Raw genomic sequence first — 20,889 nt, 5'->3', positions numbered from 1 at the left:
ACGCGCTCCAGGCGTGCGGGCTTCAGTAGTTGTGGCACGCGGGCTCAGTAGTTGTGGCCCGTGGGCTCTAGAGCGCAGGCTCAGTAGTTGTGGCGCACGGGCTTAGTTGCTCTGCGGCGTGTGGGATCTTCCCGGACCAGGGCTCGAACCCGTGTCCCCTGCATTGGCAGGCGGGTTCTCAAGCGCTGCGCCATCAGGGAAGCCCTGTCATTCAATTTTTAATGATGGCTGTGTTTAACAACTGGCTTGCGAGTTCTCTGACACTAACAATCTGCTGTCACAGGCCAGGGTGAACCAACTCCACTCATCAGTGCCGGTCTCTGTTGTGCCCCGCAGAGAAGGGGGTGGTCACAGACCCCATCGGTCTGGAGGCTTGTAGGGGTTAGAGCTGCAGGGATAGAGTGAGGGGAGGTGGTGGGTTGACACCCTCTCCTCCTGTCTCCTCTCCTCTCCCCCAGTTGTGGGCATCCCAGCTCTAGCCGCTTCCTCCCACCTGGTCCTGCTCCAGGTGTGAAAGCAAAGTCACCGTCTTCCCTTTGCCCAAGAGGGTGTGTGAGGAACCTACCTCCAGCCTGTTCTCCCGCCCCTCTCCCTCTCTCTTCACTAGTAACACACACGTGCATACATACACACCAACACACATACATAGACAAACACAGACACACACGCACACACACACACACGAGTCTCTACCTGCTCACCGGTCCTCCGTGCTCTGCTGCCCAGTCCCCACTCTTCAATAAAACTCTGGTTGCCGAGGCCCCAGCCTCCTCCTGCCTCACAGGTCCGCGCAGGCCCCGTGGGCTCTCTCTCCAGCCTTTGATGCAGGGGCACCCCCGTGCTCCTCAAACCTCGCCCGCTTCCTCTGGCCCCTGTTACATCACTCCCTCCTAGTTTTCCTCCCACCCATTCACACGCTCATCCTGCTTGGCCAGTTCCCCTTCCTCCGTCCCCTCCATGGGTGCACAAGCTGGGAGTCCATTCTGGGGCCTCTGCTCTTCCATGGTCAGGCTCCCTGGGAGATCTCCTCTGCTCCCACACCATCCCCCAACACCTCTGGGGGACACTCCCAAACCCCATCTCTAGTAAACTGCTCACCCAAGCTCCACACCGCATCCAGTCCTGGAACAGAGACTGTCTACATCCTCCCCGCCCCCGCCCTTGCATGTACTCCCCTTCGAGTCAGAAATCTGTGAATGATCAAGTTCCCCCTGCCTCTCACTCGCCACCCACCCCGCTTCACCATCCTGTCTAATCGGTTGGCAAACTCAGTTGAGTCTCTCCTGCATACTTTTCAAATCGGCCGTGCCCCCGTCGGCTTGACTCAGTCCCTCACGCCTCTCCCCTGGGCTTCACCCAGCTGCCCTGCGGGCTTTCCTCCAGGCCTTCTGACCATGGCACTCCTCCCACTTAAACTTTACCAGGTTCCCAGTTACCTGGGATGAAGTCCAAACTCCTTAACCCGGCAGCTTCCATCGCCCTCGATCGCCTGCCCCAGACTCATTTATGATAAGGGCAAGCGTTTCGGAGGCATCACGGCAGGCTCCGTGCCGAGCACCCGACCCACATCCCACATCACGAAGGGGTGGCCTAACGCGGGGCTTAGCGGCCTAACTGCACCCCCCTCCAATACTTATATGCTCTTAGGCAAGATACAGTTGGCATAGTATGTTCCTCATGGGAGTGTTATAAAGATTAAATGGCTTTTGTAAGTGAAGTGTGTCCGACAATGCCTGACACTTCGTAAGCAACAGAAGGTAGCGGTTACCACGATTACCTAGTTAACCCTGACAGCAGGTCCCTGAGGTGGGGACCATCATTATACCCATGCTACAGGTGAGAACGCTAAAGGGAAGTTACCCGGGTCACGCAGCTTGTAAATGACAGAGCCGGGGCCTGGGAGCCTCAGGGCCCCTGCCTGTGGCTTCCTCCAAGTCCCCGGGCCTGGATCCACCTCCGTGGAGCTCTGTCTGATTCCTTCATTTCTGCTCCGCACTGGGAACAACTCCCTGAGGACAGCCATGCGTCTTTCACATCTGGCTTTCCAGTCCGTAGCCCAGAGCCAGACATGGGGGTGTTCAGTAAACCTGGAAGGAAGGTCTGGTCAGTTGAGAGAGCCTGTGGGATCCACCTGGGACTCCCTGGTCTGCAGCCATCTCTCCTCCTCCCCGACCCCATGGAAACCCTCAATCCCTGGAGGGTGGCGTTTGCTCAGCTTCCTCCCCGATGTCCAGCTGTTCCCCTCCCTCTTGGACCTCCCGCGCGCTTGCACTAGGCTTTGACCATCTTAATCCCCTGCTCAAAAACGTTCGGTGGGCCCCCTATTGCCTGAAAGGGGACGTTCACTTTCCTCAGTCTGGCATCCCAAGATGTCTCCTGGTCCTGCTCCCTGGAAAGCTGTCCCTGCCCTCAGTCACCCGTAAGAATCCCCCCATCTTCCAAGGATGCTTCCAAGGTCAGCCGCTTGACTGCATGCGTGCCCATCCTGGACATCCACCTCACCCTGGAACCCGCCTGGAGGCACTCACCAGTTTCCCTTTCCACTGCGCTTTTCGGCAGGGACTGAGTCTCCTTCGCTCTTATATCACCCGTGGAGCTTGGCCCCAGCCAATATCCCCAGAGCAGATGCATCCTGGTCCCCATGGGAGCTTCCCCATGGTATCAGGCTGAGGCAAGAATCTGTCCCCCTGGAGGCAGTTCCAGCTGAAATCTCACAGGTAGCCTGCAGGGGTGGGGAGCATTGTACCAGGAGTAGTGATTCTTGGCCCTTTCTGCCTGTATGACCCTGGACACATCCCTGGGCTTCACTGGATTTCACCAGTCACATGGGATCAAAGGCAGAGGTTGAACCTGCATGGCCTGAGGTTGAGGTCAGCCTTGAACTAGCATTCCAGGGTTCTTTGTTTTTGGATAACAGGTGTCCTTAGGCCTGATCTTAGGCTCTGGGCTGACAGGCCTGCAGCTGCCTCTCTCAAAAGGGACCTCAGCAGGTGAGGGTGTCTGGAGAGGCCATCTGGTCCAGGCTCCTGGACACATCCGTCCCCTTTGAAAAGGACAGTGATCTCCCCTGTTCTTTCAAACAAAAGCTGCAGCAGACAGGTCTCTAAAAGGTCCTTCAGTAACCCTTCTCTCACAGACTCCAAAACCTAAAACGAAACAAAATGCTGAGGCTAGCATCTCACGCCCAGCCTCTCAGCTGGCCAGTCCCCCAGCCCGCTGCTATGACACACCTCGCCTCGGCAAGGGCCCTCCCTCATCCCACCCTCCCCTCCCCTGCAGGCTTGATCGTTCCACAGGGGACACCCATATCATCAGGCAGGTGAGATGTGCACACTCAGAGCAAAGCTGAGCACACTGGGGTGTCACCGTGGACCATAGTTAAAAGCAGGGACTGTTGCTGAACTGCCTGCGTTTGAAGCTTGGCTTTGCTGCTTTCTAGCTGTGTGCCCCTGGGAGGCTTACTAAACCTCTCTGTGCCTCCATTTCCTCATCTGTAAAATGAGGATAAGTGCAGGATTGACGTCAGAGGGGGGTTGTAAAGTTTATGTGAGTTAATGCATGTCAAGCCCTTGGAGCAGTGCTGGGCTCACAGAACATTCTCATGCTGGGGGGGTGATGCGTGATGGCATAAGCAAGGGGGGAGCGGCAGGACTGCTCATGGTCTATGGGGATGATGGGGGGTTCAGCCAGATGTGGGGGGGGGTTGGTCTTCCCAAGGAGTCTGGACAGTGCTGAGTCCTGGCTTATTGCCCAAGGCTGGTTTTTCTTCCCAGGCTCGGCCATTGCCTACTCTGCCTATGTGTTCCCGGACGCGCTGGTGAACACCGTCTTCCACGACTACTACGTGGCCCTGGCTGTGCTGAACACCATCATTAGCACCGGCCTCTCCTGCTATTCCAGGTACCCGGCTGCTCTGTCTCAGATGGGATGGGGTTGGGGGCGGCACAGAGCACGCAGCTCCCTGGACTGTTGGAGGGGACAGTGGAAAAGATGCTTGGGAACCTGGGACTCAGTTCCAGATGGACTTCCAGTGGCCGGGCAGGACCAGCTTCACAGGCACACGCCTGTGCAGGCGCTCAGGGCCCTGTGATCGACAAGGCTCCACACTTGGTTTAATTCCCTGCTGTTGTTGCTTCGAAACACTTAATGAGTTTTGAACAAGGGGGTCTCCCTATGTTCCTTCTGCCCTGGGCTCTACAAGTTATGTAGCTTGTCCTGTTGCTGAACAAGTCACTTACCCCCCTTGAACCTCAGTTTGCTCATCTATCAAATGGGGTCAAGGGAGTTCCCTGGCGGTCCAGTGGTTAGGACTTGGTGTTTTCACTGCTGTGGCCCAGGGTCAATCCCTGGTTGGGGAACTAAGATCCTGCAAGCTGCGTGGAGTGGCCAAAAAAAAAAAAAAAAAAAAAAAAAAGTGGGGTCAACACAGCTACCTTGTGAGACGGATGTAAGGATTATAGGTAATGTATCCAGAACACCTAACACAAGCCTGGCCCATAGGAGGTGCCCCATAAGTGGGCCATCTGCTAATAGGGACAGAGGGGGCCGGCTTCTTGATAGAGGCACACCTCGGAGATACTGCAGGTTCAGTTCCAGACAACCGCAGTAAAGCCAACATCACAATAAGGCAAGTCACACAAACTTTTTGGTTTCCCAGTGCATATAAAAGTTATATTTACACTACAGCCTATTACGTGTGCAATAGCATTATGTCTAAAGAAACAATGTGCACACCTTTATTAAAAAATACCTTATTGGGCTTCCCTGGTGGCGCAGTGGTTGAGAGTCCGCCTGCCGATGCAGGGGACACGGGTTCGTGCCCCGGTCCGGGAAGATCCCACATGCCGCGGAGCGGCTGGGCCCGTGAGCCATGGCTGCTGAGCCTGCGCGTCCGGAGCCCGTGCTCCGCAACGGGAGAGGCCACAACAGTGAGAGGCCCGTGTACCGCAAAAAAACAAAAAAATAAAAAACTTTATTGCTAAAAATGCTATCATCTGACAACACAGTGTTGCCACAAACCTTCAATTTGCAAAAACCACAATAAAGCAAAGTGCAGTAAAACAAGATATGCCTGTCTGTGTGGTGGGTGATAGGTGATATTCAAATGTCCAACACGTCCCCAGGGGAAGACCGGTGGCCATGAGTCATGCCCAGCTCACTGGCTCTTATTCCTTCTATTTTTTTCCTTCCACTCAAGGCAGCTCATTGGAGTATGAGTACAAGAGGCATTTTTTAGGATAACTACTCTAGTTTATTCAGCACTTGGTATGAAACTGAACTACCCAAAATTACTTGGGAAACCTCTGGAATGGTGGTGTTGGGGTAACATCCCTGTGTAGATGGTGCTGGGAGCTGGGGGCCTTTCATGGTGGGTTAGGGAGAGAGCCAAGGAAGGCTGGCGGTCACCCCTGGCCATCTGTCCCCCTACCCGTGACTCCACTGAGCCAGTCTGAGTCTTCCGAATAGACTGCTGCTGGCCTCATAGAATTCGTATTCCTGGCAGCCGCCACCTCTTCCCTCCCCAGGAGAAAACAGGGAGGGAGAGGTATGCTTCTGCAACTTCCCCGCAATGATTTTGGCTCCAGCTTTCTCTGGGTGACACTTTGGTTTTGTGGGATCCAGAGGTAGGCAAGTTCCCCAAACCTGACAGGTTGGTTTTCTTTAAAAACCAAAGGATAGAGCCTTAAACAGCATCGGAGATGCTTGTCCCAACTTGCCTTCCACTTACCTGTCCTGAGGCAGGTGGTGGGAAGCACAGAGCTGCTTGCCATGGGGGTGAGTCTCATTTCCAGGCTCAGTCTCAAGACTGGGCTTTGTGTTGCTTCGTCCCTGGGGTGGGAGTGGGGGGAAGCTCCCCCTTCCCTCTTCCTGGAAATCAGAGCGCCCCTCCAGCTGTGAGGAGATAGGGTCTGCCCAGAGGGTAGAAAACTGAATCAGACATCATGGGGTTATTATTTCCTTCTCCCCCAATTCCTCAAGGGCTCTGGCGATTAAAAGCTCTTTCTGAAGCGCAACCTCTGTGCCAGGGCAGAGCTGTGAGGGCTGCCACGGGTGGGGGAGAGGAGGAGATCGGGTCCCTGCCTCGGGTGAGACAAGGCGTAACATACATAGAAAAGTAACACTGATGCTAAAAACAGCCCAAGAGAGATGAAGCGTGGCCTGGAGGCACAGTGTCTGGATGTGAGGGCTCACCGACAGGCCTGGGCCAAAGACACACCTGGATCAGGTCCTTGGACGAGCCACTGTCCTGCCTGCTTAGCTTCTGCAGGGCTGTGTGGCTCTGCTGTTGCGAACTTAGGATCACAGGGAGGTGAGCACTGCGGACGGGTGGGGCAGGTAGGCTTCGTGGGTGGAAGAAACAGTCCTGCCATTCATGATCCAGGACTGCTTTCCCATGAACTCCCAATGCCAATTCTTGGAACTTTTTTTTTTTTAATCTTCCTGAATCCCCTATAAGCCATGAGGGTATATCGTTTTCTTCTAGCCAGGAGTCCTCCCTGATTGTTCGGGTACCATGAATGGGTCTTTTTTGGTTTCTTTTTAATTTATTAATTTTGGCTGCGTTGGATCTTCGTTGCTGCGCACGGGCTTTCTCTAGTTGCGGTGAGCGGGGGCTACTCTTTGTTGCGGTGCGCGGGCTTCTCATTGCGGTGGCTTCTCTTGTTGCGGAGCTCGGGCTCTAGGCACGCGGGCTTCAGTAGTTGTGGCTCGTGGGTTCAGTAGCTACAGCATGCGGGCCCTAGAGAGTGTGGGCTTCAGTAGTTGTGGTGTGCAGGCTCAGTAGTTGTGGCTCGCGGGCTCTAGAGCGCAGGCTCAGTAGTTGTGACGCACGGGCTTAGTTGCTCCGCGGCATGTGGGATCTTCCCGGACCAGGGCTCGAACCCGCGTCCCCTGCATTGGCAGGCGGATTCTTAACCACTGTGCCACTGGGGAAGTCCCTGAATGGGTCTTTTGGATGTGACATGCCTGGCACCTTTAGACAAACTTGTTTGGCAGGGCACGTTGGCCAGGAATCTCTTGAATGTCCATTTGGGGCTTCTCCCTTGTCAATGAAATGGATTATTTCTGTTTATGGGGCACATCTGTGGCTGTTTCATCCATCCATCTATCCATCCATCTACCTACCTATCCATCTTCCCACCCATCCATCCATCTACCCGCCCACCCATTCATCCATCCACCCGTTCATCATCCGTCCATCCACCCTTCCATCCAGCTACCCACCCATCCATCCATCTACCCAGCCATCTATCCATCCACCCATCCACGTATTCAGTTTATCCACCCATCCACCCATCCATCCATCCATCCATCTATCCACCCACCCATTCATGCATTGATCTACCCACCCAACCACCCATCCTTCCATCAATGCATCCAACCAACCACTCAACATTCCTTAAATGCCTGCCATGCTCCAAGTGTCATGTTAAGACCTGGGAAGACAGGGATGAGTGAGGCTCAGTCCTCGTCCTCAGAGAGTGCCCCATGCAGTGTGAGAAGCAGACTGCAGACCCTCAAAAAGTCCAGATGGAGTCATCATTTCCTTTAAAGGCCAGAGGAAAAGGCTTTCAGTGTGTAGCATTACAGGGTATAACGTAAGCAAATAATGATAATACAAAATGCTTGGATTCCCAGGCTTCTGTGAAGTGGCCTTAGGAATGAGTGTTGAGGAAGGTCGAACACTTTAGCTGGAGAGGAGGGAAGGGCCTTTTGGACAGAGCCAACAGCCTGGACAAGGGCGAGGGCCTGGAGAGGATGGGATGGCATTGGGAGGCAACAAGGAGCTTCAGAGTTGCCAGAGCCTGTGGAGCTGGAAGCGGGGAGAGAAGCTAGAGGGGGGCTAGAGAGAGGCGGGGGAAATGGAAGCACCTCGTGTGTCCTACAGAGGACTGGCCCTGTCCTCGTGAAGGACAGTCAACTTCCTAGGAAGACAATTCTGTGGGCTCAGCTCCCGTGCCCTGCGGGGCTTAAGTGGGAGCTTGGGGGACAGAAAGGGAGAGAGGGGCAAACGCCACATGCTGAGAGTGAAGGATAGAGTGGGATGTCCCCCCGTGGGCCCGTCCGGCCTCCTTCGCATCTTGTCCGCTCTCCTTTCCGTGTGTCCGTGGATCCCTGCTCTTACAAGGCCCGTCCCCTTTGTTTTCATTCTCTGTCTTTGTCTTCAGTGTCTGAGGAGTGAGGAAGGGGACTCGTGTGTGCGGAGAGGCTCTGGCCCTGATTAACTTCAAGAGAAGCAGGTGGAGGAGGGCGAGGGCCGTCTGGGGTCCCGATTTCACAGACTTGCTGTGCTGCCTCTGGCCAATCACGGCCTTTAAACAGGGGGCATCTAAGAAGATGTCCCCTGGGTTCCTTGTGGTGTGGGCATTCTATGATGCCCGCTTCAGCGCCTTTTCCAAGCTTTCTCTGCTTGCCTTCTTGCCTACCCCCCAAGCCCACGTCTGCCTCCCCTCTCCCGCTCTATCCGTCCGTGGTATGGCCGGGAGTGGCTGAGAACCACCTCCTTCCCCGAGCAGCAGACCGTGGAGCTCAGGAGTCATGCTTTAGTTACCCACATGCTTCCCAGAGTAGCATGGTCCTACTGGCGTTCATTCCCTTACGATACATGTCCATTAGGTAAAGTCCACCCAGGGAGACGGGGACTCCCCCAGCTGGTCTCTCGATCCTTATCATGGAATTCAGTTCAAAGGAACACGTTCCAGAAAACCGCTTTCTTGTTCTGCAGCATTCGAAGGGGGCAATGACAGAACGGGTGACCTCTCTGTGGCTCTCGGAGCCAGGTGAGGGTGACAGAGACCCTGCCTGCTCATACCCGCCGACAGCCCGAAAGCCCAGGAAGGCACCACCACTCTCTCAGGAATGTTAGTTACACAGTGTTTGCTGTTCACCATGAGTCACTGTACGCACTTTTCTGTTCATCCATTCAAAGCATCCAACCGTTGGACACATACTTGCTCAGTGAAATGCCTTGTGGTCGGTGCTGTGAGGGAGAGATGAATTTTCACCCTTGGTGGTTAGTGAGCTGTGCTGGGAGAGCCTTGCCGTGGCAGTGCTGTCGTGGCAGCTCAGAGAGGCATGGGGCAGGCCCGGAAGGGGGTTTGGAGGTCAGAGCTGGAGACAGGAGGCTTAGCAGACAGTGGTTCTCAGATACATCTGGAGGCCAGAGGGCTCAGTCCGATGACAGGGTGCTGCTGGGGCCAGGGGCCAGCACGTGGAAATGTCCACATTCCTGCTATGTCACCCACACAACAACCAAACTACCGTAACACCCGCCCCCAACACACATACAGACACACCTCCGCAACAGTATGATGTTTCCAAAGGCCCACTTCTTTCAAGCACGAGTTCCAGAATTCACCTGCAAATCTTTCCAGCTTTGTTGCAACAAGAATTTATCAGGTTTCAGAATAGACTGGTATTGTATCAACCCTCTCTTGCTGGAGGCTTCTCCCCAAATCCAGTGTTTCCTGCCCACCTGGTTCTAGGCAGAGGAGGCCTGGCTCCCTGACTCCCAGCTCTGGGGTGCAGGGATTGCCTTACCAGGCGAGGCTTTGGAGACTTTGTGGTGTGGGGTGCTTTGGAGGATGCTGTGGCGACACCCTGTGGCCTGATTTGGAATTGCACCTTGGTAGTGGGAGCCGCCCCCCGCCCCCCCCCACACACACTCCGCCTCTGTGGCTGCTGGCCCTTCTGCCTCTTATTCTTTGTTGCTGTCTCTCGTCTGTTCCGCTTTTTCTCCTTTTTCCCTCTGTAGACTCGGCTTTGCAGCTGGAGAGGCTGGTTCGTTTGCCCTTGGGGAAGTACTTTATCAGGCCGGGCGAAATGTCTCAAGTTGCAGGAAATCCATGGTTTGGGGGATGGCCCTCGTCAGCCAGAGCCAGCCTTCTTCCTGTGTAAGTGGCCGCAGAAAGAGCGTGCTTTAATAGCGAGTCTCTTTGCACCCAGAGGTGATAGGCGGTGGCAGTGCATGGGGAGGGAGGGAGTGGGCTTGCCGTGGTTGGACAGGGTCTGCCAGCGTGGACTGAGAAGGCCATCGAGATGGGCCCTGGTTCCTGGGGCAGCGGGAGTGTGTTCCGATTGCCTCCTGGGGCAGAGGGGTGTCTGTAAGGTAAGGACAGAGGCTGGGTAGTGGTTAGATGCCTGCTCTCCCTGCATGAGGGGAGAAGGTGGGAAGCCAGCCAGATGGCCCTGGCTGTAAATCCTAGCTTTGCCTCTTATTAGCTCCTGTGATTTTAGGCAAATCACGCAGAACTCATCTGGTCCCTCCTGTTCCTATTTTCTGGTACGACGTAGCTACAGGATGGGGACAGGATGGCTCCTACAACACGCGTTCTTTTTAAAAGCTGCCATTTCGTGAGTGTCACTCTGTGTTGTGCACAGCTGTAAGCTCTTTGCGGGCATCATTTTATCAAACCCTTGCAACAATCCCTTGCAGGGATTCTGTTGTTGTCCCTATGTTACACATGAGGATTTGGGGCACACAAGGGTTACATCACCTGCTGGATGACATGGTCACAGAGGGCGGGGATAGGATCAGACTCAGGGTGTCTGCCAGATTGTGACCCTGTGCAGCCTCACCAATCCCGGGGTTTGTGGTTCCTTCCAAGGCTGGGGTTCTGTTCTGGGGGACGGTGAATTGAGATCCCTTATTTCTCCCCCTCCTTCTTGAACTTCTCTTCCATCTCTGCCCAGTGTCCACAGGGTCAGGAAAGAAGGAGGGACATGCCCATGGGCTGGAGCAAAGTTGGAGCTGATCTCTGGAGGTTATGGGACTTCTCGGGGTCCACGGTGGCCGCCTCTTACCCAGAACAGGGATCCCCAGGCTGGGCTGCCCTGAGAGCTGGACGGCACACAGCAGCCTGGCGATGTCATGTCCTCAGACATGATTCTGAGCTGGACGCTGGGGATGGAGAGCTGAGCAGACCCAGCTCTGCCCTCGAGGAGAGTTCCCCGACCACTCAGGAGGCAGATGTGGGTGTCTCTGCCATTTTCCACACCAGAGGATGTGGACACAGTGGGGCTTGTAGTCACGTGACTGCACTGGCTCGTAGGGGACGTGAATAACCTGGAGGGGGAGATGGGCCTGGGCTGCAGGGGCAGCAGTCTATGTTTGGTGGAGAAGGGGCAGGCCAGTGGGCTGGGACGGGGTATCTGGGGAGCAGAGGTGAAGAGCAGTGGTGGGACATAGACTCCATCCCCGCTGGAGAGTGCGATGAGGGGCAGAACTGTCGACGGGGGGCTGAGATGGCCCCAGCGCCTCCCTCATCTTACGGGCTGCACTAGAACAGCTACCCCACGAGCCTCGGCGCCCAGGCTCTGCACACCACCCTTGGGGGTCCTCTGGCCTCGCAGACCTGTGGGCACCAAGGGAGGATCCATCCCCCACAGTACGCTGTGCTGCTAAAGTGGGTACCAGCCCTGCCTCCCGGCCCAGCCTGGGCGTGTGAGCTCTCCCTCGCCCGAGCCCCAGTTCAGGGCTGTGGTTTCATGTGGAGCCTCTCTTTACCCCTCCCCTTCCAGTATCCAGCCTGCCATCTGTGCTGCCCGGCTCCGCACACCCTCAGCTGCTGCCCCCTCCTCAGGCTGGGCCCAAGCCAGCCGAGGCCCCATCGTGTTCCATCCAGGAAGAGCTGCCTGTCTTTGCCACAGTCAGCACCACTCATTTTAATGCTGGCTTCATCTGTCTTGGAACCGGAGGCAGGTGGGGGTGATGACGAAAGAGAGAAGGAAGGACCATGCTTATTCAGTTTCCCCAGCCCAGTATCTCTGTGTGTGGTATTAAGTATTCCAGAAATCTCTTAAGTACTTAAACACCTAATTGTACCCAGGGCTTCTGCAGGGTAATCAGCTGGCGCCTCTGACTAATTAAACATCTCAACCTTCGCAGAGGTGCTCGCCCCAGGAGCCTCTCAGGATGCTGGGAGATGGTTGCCCCCTCCCCGCCCACCCTGAGCTCTTTCCACATCTGAGACTGAGCCGTTCCCATCAGGGTGGGAGAAGTGGAGAGCGCTGGGGGAGAAGCTGCTGGCCATAGGAGGAGCTTGTGCAAAAATGCTTGTCCTTCGTGGGTTACTCACCCTTGGTTATTCTTAATGTGCATGTGTGTGTTATTTACTGAAACTCTTTTTTCATTCTCATTTCTCCCCCCTTTCCTTCCCTGATTTAGGTTTCTTGAGGTCCAGAAGCCCAGGCTCTGTAAGATGCTTCGTGTCCTGGCCTTCGCTTATCCCTACACCTGGGACTCCCTTCCCATCTTCTCCAGGGTAAGGGCCCGACTCCAGCCCCTCTCTGCCTGTTGGCAGCATCAGGGAATCAATTGTGTCCTGAGCTCTGGGGGTCAGAGCGCCATCCTGGTCACAGTGGGACACACAAGAGTAGAGTCCCAGGTGCTCCTTTTTTTTTTTTTTAATAAGTTTATTTTATTTATTTATTTTTGGCTGCATTGGGTCTTCCTTGCTGCGTGTGGGCTTTCTCTAGCTGTGGTGAGCAGGGGCTGCTCTTCATTGCAGTACGCGGGCTTCTCTTTGCAGTGGCTTCTCTTGCTGCAGAGCACGGGCTCTAGTCGCCCGGGCTTCAGTAGTTGTGGCACGCAGGCTCAGTAGTTGTGGCGCACGGGCTGAGTTGCTCCGCGGCATGTGGGATCTTCCCGGACCAGGGCTCGAACCCGTGTCCCCTGCATTGGCAGGCGGATTCTTAACCACTGCGCCACCAGGGAAGCCCTCCTCATCTTTAAATGAGGCTGACATCCTGTCCTTCACAGGGGGTAGAGGAGAATAATCAAATAAACAGAACTGATGGACTCAGCAATGCCAAGCCTAGGCCCAGTGGGTGGAGTTCCCCTCCCAGAGGCAGCGTAAGGGTCTGCTGCCTGAGGCCAGGATGGCAGGGCCCAGGGATAAAGGAGAGGGGTCGAGCTGGCTTCATTAGCTGAGGCACTGAGCGTGTGCTCCTGCTGAGTTCGTGTGGGCCTGGGGGGGACCCAGAGATGGGGATGCAGCCCATTTCCCTGAATCCTTCTTCGAGGACACAGACCACACACAGGAAACCAGTGCAAAGAACAAGCCGGTCCCACAAGGCCACCAAAGCATACAGCACAGGTTCTTGCTATGATGAGCGCTGGGTGCTCCTGGCACTGCACCAGCCAGTGGGCAGCGGGGGAGGGGAGGGCTTACCCTAAATGGCGATGTGGCTGAGCACGCAGGTTCTGGAATCAGCCTGACTTCACTGTTAGTTAGTGGTTTGCAAGTCACCCTCCAGCCCAGTTGCCTCATCTGCAAAATGGGGAGAATAGTGTCTGCCTTGTGGTCATTGTTGAGGCTCTGATGAAGTGGTACCCGTAAAAGGCCCGGCCTAGTGCCCTCCGTAGTGGTGGCTGCCGCCGCTATTTATAACAATCGTACAAAAACCGTACTGAACTCCACACCAGGGTAATGTCCATAATTAATAGTTTGTGATGATTCAGAAGGCCTTCCAAGGCCTTAAAGCCTTAATTAGGAGCATCAATTCAGGGGATGTGCTGGTTAGAAGTGAGTTCAAGTGTGAATAGGCCATTTTTTATGATACTTACGTTTTAGCCCCAGGAAAAAAGTAGCGATAGATCTAACTGGATTTTTCTTTTCCTTTACTTTTGTCTTCACTTCTGTTGTTTTCCTTTTCTTCCTTCCTTTCTTTCTTTCCTTTTCCTTTTTTTTTTGGAATTAAATAATCCAAAGGCTCTCATGAGCATGCGGGGGATTAAACTACAGTTGCCTTGGGTCTCAGTTGATCACACTCAGAACAGGAAGCTGCTCACACGGTCCCTGCGAATTCCCTTTCCAAGCCACAGAACTGGAGAGAGAACGGCCTTGGCCCACAGAGTCCACACATATGCGTGGGGATGTCTGCAGGCCTCCTCTCAAGACCTGACATAAGTTCCTTCCTTCCTTCCTTCCTCTCTCTCTTTTTAAAAATTTTTACTTTATAATGAATATAGTTGATTAACAATGTTGTGTTAGTTTCAGGTATACAACAAAGTGATTCAGTGAGACATATACATGTATCTATTCTTTTTCAAGTTCTTTTCCCGTTTAGGTTATTATAGAATATTGAGTTCCCTGTGCTATATAGTATGTCCTTGTTGGTTATCTATTTTAAGACCTGACGTTTCTTTAAATACCTGCAGCTATTCCTCTTCCCTGGGGAGAGTGCACAGAACGAAGCCACCTTGTACCATCAGAAGCACATGGCCGTGACCCTCCTGGCCTCTTTTCTCTACTCCGCGCATCTGCCGGAGCGCCTGGCTCCTGGACGCTTCGACTACATCGGTGAGTGCCTGGTGGCCCCGATGCCCCTTGCCCTCCTGTCCAGGGAGGGTTCCCAATCCCTGACACCAGTGCACATAGTTGCAAAGAGAGGCCAGGGCAGGGAGAGAAGCAATTCTTCAGGAAGTTCTCCAGGCACAGACCAAGGTTAGTGGAATTGTAAGGTGACAGAGGCCAGGATGTACATAGCCAGTGGACGACCAGGGAGGATGGCGGAGGATGGAGAGGAGGTGGATCTAGGATTCTAAAGCATTTCCAGCAGGTATGGGGACAGGAGAGTCCCATTATTACCTAGAATGTGAAATCCTGTTATTAAATGAACATGTAAGGCAGCCGTAAAGAGGAAGAGGAAAGACAGGGTACAGCTGGCTCTGAGAGTACCAGCTGGCAGGGGGTTGTGTTGAGGAGAGGAAAGTGTCTTTGTCTCATTCAGGTGGGTACGATGGGGCCAGGAATTGTGGTAGAGCAGTGGTTCTCAGGTATGGCCCCTGAACCAGCAGTCTCAGCATCACCTGGGAACATGCAGATTCTCGGTCCCAGCCCCCAGACATCCCGTGTCTCAGAAGCTGTGTGATTCTCCAGGTGAGCCTGAGCTCACTCAAGTTAGAGAAGCCATGTGGTGGAGAGGAGGTGTTGGAACCACAGGGGTTTACACCTGCTGGCAGGGTTCCTTCCTCTCTGTCTAGGGAAGTGGGTGGCACTGCGGAACGTGTCTCCTCCACCCTGGCTCTGGGACTGGCTGGAGGAGGGACCCTTGGGCCACTTCTGGTGAGGCTGATGAGTCCTGGGATGAGACCTCCTTAGATAAGCTATCAATACCATGGGGATTCAGATCCTCACTCCCAGGTGGCGGGCAGGAACCTCGGTTCTCCCCAAGCCCATTTTGTCCATGGGTTTCCATCTTCTGCCCAAGACACATGGCCAGATTTTTCTTTGTTTGCTCTGATTAGAGTTTCATCTCCTTTACTTCTTCTCTCCTGCCAGAAGGGATTACAATGAGCAAAATGCTTAGAGGGCAGATTTCAAAAAAGGAGGGAGATGAGAGGGCCAGGGGATTGGAACCTGCCTAAGGAACCTGCCCAGCACATCCACCGCCCCAGCTCCAGCCAGATGAAACAGAGGTGGTAGTGTACGAAGTCTGGGTGGGGGGGGGCTTGTTTTGCAAGCTCTGGCTTCTTGATAACATTTTATTGACTCACCTCTATCCTGTCCTCTTGGGCCTAGAGCAGAAAGACACTCCTATGGGGGGAAATTGGCCAGACGGGCAGTTAGTAACAGATCTTTAACAAAGGGTTTGGAAAGTTCTCCGTCCCTAAATAACAGTCAGTCAGATGCTGGGCTCCCTCTCCAACGCCCACAGGAAGTTCCTCCCTATGCCTGCCAGGAGGGATTGTTGAAATCACTCTTCCTGCTGCAGGCACGTTTCACATCTGTTCAGTGCTCATGGCTCTTCTGTCTTTTGATCTCCTGCCCTAACAGAGGCAGGTTTGTGCCTCAGTTGGTGAGCACAGCTGATCACCTCCTTCTGCTTGGCCCCGTGTCCTTAGAGTACACGGCTCTCGCTGGATAAGGAACCACTTCATTGCATCACACACAGATTTGGAAATTGGATACAGCCCAGTAGTATGGCTTGAGTGAGGCAGGGGGGGCCCCTCCAGACACACTTCCTCCCTGGGGGATGCAGTCTGGAGTGCTGGCAGCTCCCTGCCCTAAGGAACTCATTGGCCACCTACTCAACTCTCCTACATCCTCATTCCTGACTCTGTTCTTGTTCAGTTGGGCAGATGGCCAGGCTGGTCCCTTCTATGGACACATTTATTGAATACTTACTCTGGGTTAAGTCCTGGGGGTACAACACTGAATTCTTTTTTTTTTTTTTTAACTGAAGGAGAATCTTTAACTCTTGTGTCGTATTAGCTAGGGCTGCCATAACAAAGAACCACAGACTGGGTGGCTGAAACAACAGCAATTTATTTTCCCATAATTCTGGAGGTTAGAAGTCTGAGATCAAGGGGACGGCAGGGTTGGTTTCTTCCAAGTCCTCTCTCCTTGGCTTGCCCGTGGCCATCTCCATTTCTCTTCACATGGTCTCTCCTCTGTGTACGTGCATGTCTGCATCCTAATCTCCCCTTCTTAGAAGGACACCAATCAGAGTGGGTCCCACGCTAGTGACCTCATTTTAACTTAATTGTCTCTTAAAGACCTTATGTCCAGATATGATCACATTCTAAGGTACTGGGGGTTGGGACTTTCAACATATGAATTTGGGAGGGGGAGATACAACTCAGCCCGTGAAACATGGTTTCTGCAGGCTGTCCCCCAAAGCAATCCCCAGCCCTGGGCAATGGACTCCTTTTCTCACCAATCACCAAGTCAGCACATCCCTGCTCACTCCAACCACCCTGCACTGGACTCCCACCCTCTGGGGAATGCATACATGGTGACTGGGGTCCTGTAAGTTATCGGAGAGGAAGAGCCCCTGGTTGTGTCTGGGATTAAGCAGCAGTGGGGAGAGGAGCACCTCCTAAGAAGCCAACAGAAAATTTGCCTGGCTTCTCCTTTGGGATTGAAGTCAGAATCTGAGCTGATCAGTGACAGCTCTCAAGAGGTAACCTTTGGCAGAACTTTTTCGTGTGAAAAACAGGACTGGTGGATAAGTTGTTTTAAAAATGGATTTGGTTTGCTCTGATGGCCCTTTTATTTTTCTCATATTACATTTTAAAAATAAATTTTTAAAGTATATATTATATATTACATAATACCCTAATTTCAAGTATAGGATTCAATGATTTTTTAGTAAATTTACCACATTGTACAACCGTCACCATATAGGAGTTTTAGAACATTTTCATCACCCCAGTAAGATCCTCTGTGCCCATGTACTGTTAATCCCAACTCCCACCCCTGCCTGAAGCAACCACTCCTCTATTTTCTGTCTCTGTGGATTTCCCTTTTCTGGACATTTGATATAAATGGAATCATACAATTTATGGTCTCTGGTATCTGGCTTCTTTCACACCACATAGTGTTTTTAGCATACATGCCATAGCATGTATCAATCCGTTCCTATTTTATTGCTGATCTTGGTGGTCTTTTGTGTGTTTGCTATAGGTCATAGTCACCAGCTGTTTCATGTGTGTGTGATCCTAGCCACACACATGCAGATGGAAGCCATCCTTCTGGACAAGACTCTAAGGAGGGAATGGCTCCTGGCCCACTCCAGGCCCCTGTTGTTCTCTCAGATAGCCGGAGCCATACTTCTGTGCCTCATCTTCAGCCTCAGCAACATAATTTATTTCTCAGCTGCTCTGTATCGGATTCCTGAGCCAGAATTACATAAAAAAGAAACATAATTCAGACCATAAGCTTTTTGTGCCAAGTGTCAACATTAAGCTACAACTTCCTAACCACCATAAGCCAGTGTCAAGGTACCAGTTTATAGTGGCCTAAGGTATTTATAATGGTTGGTGTCTTGGCATTTTTGAATGGATTCATGTCAATAAGGTATTGACATGGCGACATTTCTCTAGACGTGCATTGGTTCCGTATGTGTGGTTTTAAAAGGGGAACGTGGGTTCAAGTAAGTCCTTATTCAGGCCAATCATTAATATTTCATTTAGTTTTTAATTTATTTAAAGTGAGTTCTCCAGTCCTATTTAAACAATTGGATTAAGCATACCTCCCTTGTAGCTCTACTATGAAATAGTTGGATTAAGCTTTACGACCCTTGTAGTATTACTCTTGCAGAATGCAACGTGCTTCATCTGATGAGTTTCATGTCACAAAGCCTCTCCCAGGAGCTCCCACAGTGGGAAGAGAATGAGCTGGAAAGGTCAGTAGGGGAACCTGAGAAAGAGTAAGTTGGGTCTGTGGGAGCCCTGGGGGCTGGGAAGGCAATTCCAGAATGAAGAAACCTGGCTTGGGGAGCGGTCTTCTTCCTTTCCCCACCTAGTGAAGGGAATGAACAGAAAAAGAGTCCTCTTTTCCTACAAGTACATTCTTTTTCACAATGCAAGGTTCCCACGTCATGATAGATTTGGATTTTCTTACAAGTCCACAGCCTGTGGCTAAGTGTTATGTGTTCTGTTTTGCTCTGTTTTCTTGTCACCAGTTTGATGCTGCAGCACAGGAAAAATGTGTCGCCCAGTGGGCATTGGCTGAGTCAATCCCAGTTGGTTGTGCTTGTCTGTCACCTTTTAAGCCAATGACATCACGATAGTTGGGGAGGTTATACATTTGATGTTGCTTCAGCATTTCATATATGCTGCTGGGTTTCGTGTTCACGTGCAGAGGATGCTAAAGACCTTGCCGAAGGGATGGAAACACTCGGTGAGCTTGTGACAGATGTAGATTCCCCAGGCAAATCAGGAGATGCTGCTTTACTGGTTTAAAATGTTGGTTTCCTGGAGACAATCTACACTGGAGAAAGTCCCCCAGGTGATTCTGAGTCAGGAGGGCCATGGGCCAAACTTGCAGAAATGCTGATGTCACAAACTCCAGAAGGTACTGAGCCTATCAGCTTTGTTTTGATTGGTCTAACTTTTAGCAACCCACCACCTAAGAATGTGTCCCCTGCTTTCCACTCTGTGGAGTATTACGAAACACTGAGTATTTTCTCACCTGTTGCATCACTAATTAAAGTTCACCGTTTCATGATGTTTTTGGAGAGTACAGAAATGCTGACACAAAACAGTTTTTAACAGAAGCCCATCACCCCCTGTTGTGCACTTGTCTGATGACTTAAGGGGCCATCCATCACAATGTGGGATCCTCTTTTGCTGACTCAGGAGCACCCCCATATCTTAGTATACTGCCTCTATGGTTTACTGGCGCAGACACTCGAATGGCCTTATGAATAGATCATCGTCCAATCTTCTGAGGACAAGTAACAATTTACATTGGATGCGAGTGGTCAAGAAATATGATTTCATTCGTTTGATTATCTGTTTACTTCCTCTCGGGAAGGTAGACTGCTAAAATTATATGGGCTGGTAAATTTGGGGTACATTCATTGCCAGCTACATGACAAAATTTGTTTTTTTGGCAAGAGGCTGACATTGTTAGTGGAATCTTACTCCAGCAGGGTCTGTGGGCTTCCGTTTCATGTTATTGTAACTTCAGTCTTATGGTGAACAAAGGTACAAAGTTTAAATACTCCATTCTAGTAGTGCCAAAGGCATGAAGGCTTTTAAATTCTCTTGTTTACAGAGAGTAAAATAAGTTCTTCATTTAGCTCAGAAGTAGTTGAAAGATAACGGGTGACTAATTTGAAGGACTTTTAGATTATTTAATTTAATCTTTGGTTACGTTGCTTTTTCAGCGTGCCTAATGATGAAAATGAAATGTTAAATCAACAAAATAAGACCAGGTGTTTCATAACGTTTTTATAAGTTTGGTAAACTTAGTCCCATTGTATACTTTTGGACAGTGTTACAAACTGCTGTCTCCAAAGGCAGCGGGGGAGCGACGGGGGAGAGAATTCCTAAAGAGATGTATTTCTTCCCCCTCCTCCTGCTTGAGAAACACTACTATAAAATTTGCCAGTCATTTTTGTTGTGATAAAACTCAGATATGTTTGAATGAGGCCATTTTGTCAATTGCCCCAGAGTTTCATTTTCCTTTGCTCAGTTCTTAGAAAGGAACTCTCCCTCTTCTTTCTAAGGACATGAATTTGTCATTGTTGATTAGAATTAGAAGTGGGATGTTTAGAAGCCTTTTGAATACAAAGTGATTTAAATATTTGGTCTGCTGCAATCTTTCTCAAAGTGTTTTTTGTGGAAGGAACTCAGCTCCCAGGAGATGTTCTGAGGAAGGTAGTGTGGGGAAGAATGATGCTGTTTTTGGATGCATTGGAGAAAACTTTCCTTTGGATCTGCTGTGTCCCAAATTTGTTGTGGGCATGGTACCCTTTTTATATGAAACAGCTATTAACACTGTATAACAACACTTTATAACATATTGTTGAATGCCAGCCTCTGATTTTCCAGTCGACAATCCATTATGGATGAAAAGGCAGAGACCTATGTCCAAACTCAGAGATGTTCTTCCAACTTATACTAATGTCTGGTTTTCTTAAACTGTGTGGAAGAAAAAATAAAATAAAATGTATTTATTATAGGAAAGTCCTTCCGTTTCTCACTTGTCTTGGTTATATTTCACCTACCCCACTGCAAACATGTTCATTCATCATGAGAAATAGATTCCTGTACGTGTGTTTTGTTAAGTCATTCAGTGAACATTTATTTAGTGCTTGGTATATATAGAACAAACACCGTCCTAGGAGTTGGGGATACAGAAGAGAACAAAACCCAAACCATCCTTCCCTCATGGAGCTGATGTTCTATGTCAGTCAGTAGGACAAGAGATATAGATAAATTCAGATAATGGTAAGTGCTTAGAAAATAAGCCTGGGACTTCCCTAGTGGCGCAGTGATTTAGAATCCGCCTGCCAATGCAGGGGACACGGGTTCGAGCCCTGGTCCGGGAAGATCCCACATGCCGTGGAGCAACTAAACCCACGCGCCACAACTGCCGAGCCTGCGCTCTAGAGCCCACGAGCCACAACTACTGAAGCCCGTGAGCCACACCT

The 20,889-nt window shown here is 51.6% G+C and overlaps 1 protein-coding gene across 5 annotated transcripts in view; it reads left to right on the top strand.

Annotated features, from left to right (window-relative positions):
• Positions 1 to 20,500, top strand: part of PAQR5 (progestin and adipoQ receptor family member 5) — an 87,940-nt gene extending 67,440 nt beyond the window's left edge. For all 5 annotated transcript variants that reach the window (XM_079913405.1, XM_079913406.1, XM_079913404.1 and 2 more), the window contains 4 exons: positions 3,774 to 3,900; positions 12,167 to 12,263; positions 14,162 to 14,303; positions 17,412 to 20,500. In XM_079913405.1, coding sequence (XP_079769531.1) covers positions 3,774 to 3,900; positions 12,167 to 12,263; positions 14,162 to 14,303; positions 17,412 to 17,653 — 608 coding nt within the window. In that variant the 3' untranslated portion in view covers positions 17,654 to 20,500. The remainder of the gene's footprint in view (positions 1 to 3,773; positions 3,901 to 12,166; positions 12,264 to 14,161; positions 14,304 to 17,411) is intronic.
• The last annotated feature ends 389 nt before the right edge of the window (positions 20,501 to 20,889 follow it).

The sequence above is a fragment of the Stenella coeruleoalba genome, assembly GCF_951394435.1.
Source record: "Stenella coeruleoalba genome assembly, chromosome: 2".
Taxonomy (NCBI): Eukaryota; Metazoa; Chordata; class Mammalia; order Artiodactyla; family Delphinidae; genus Stenella; species Stenella coeruleoalba.
Note: the sequence above shows the minus strand (reverse complement) of the source record. Positions and strands in the feature narration are given on the sequence as shown.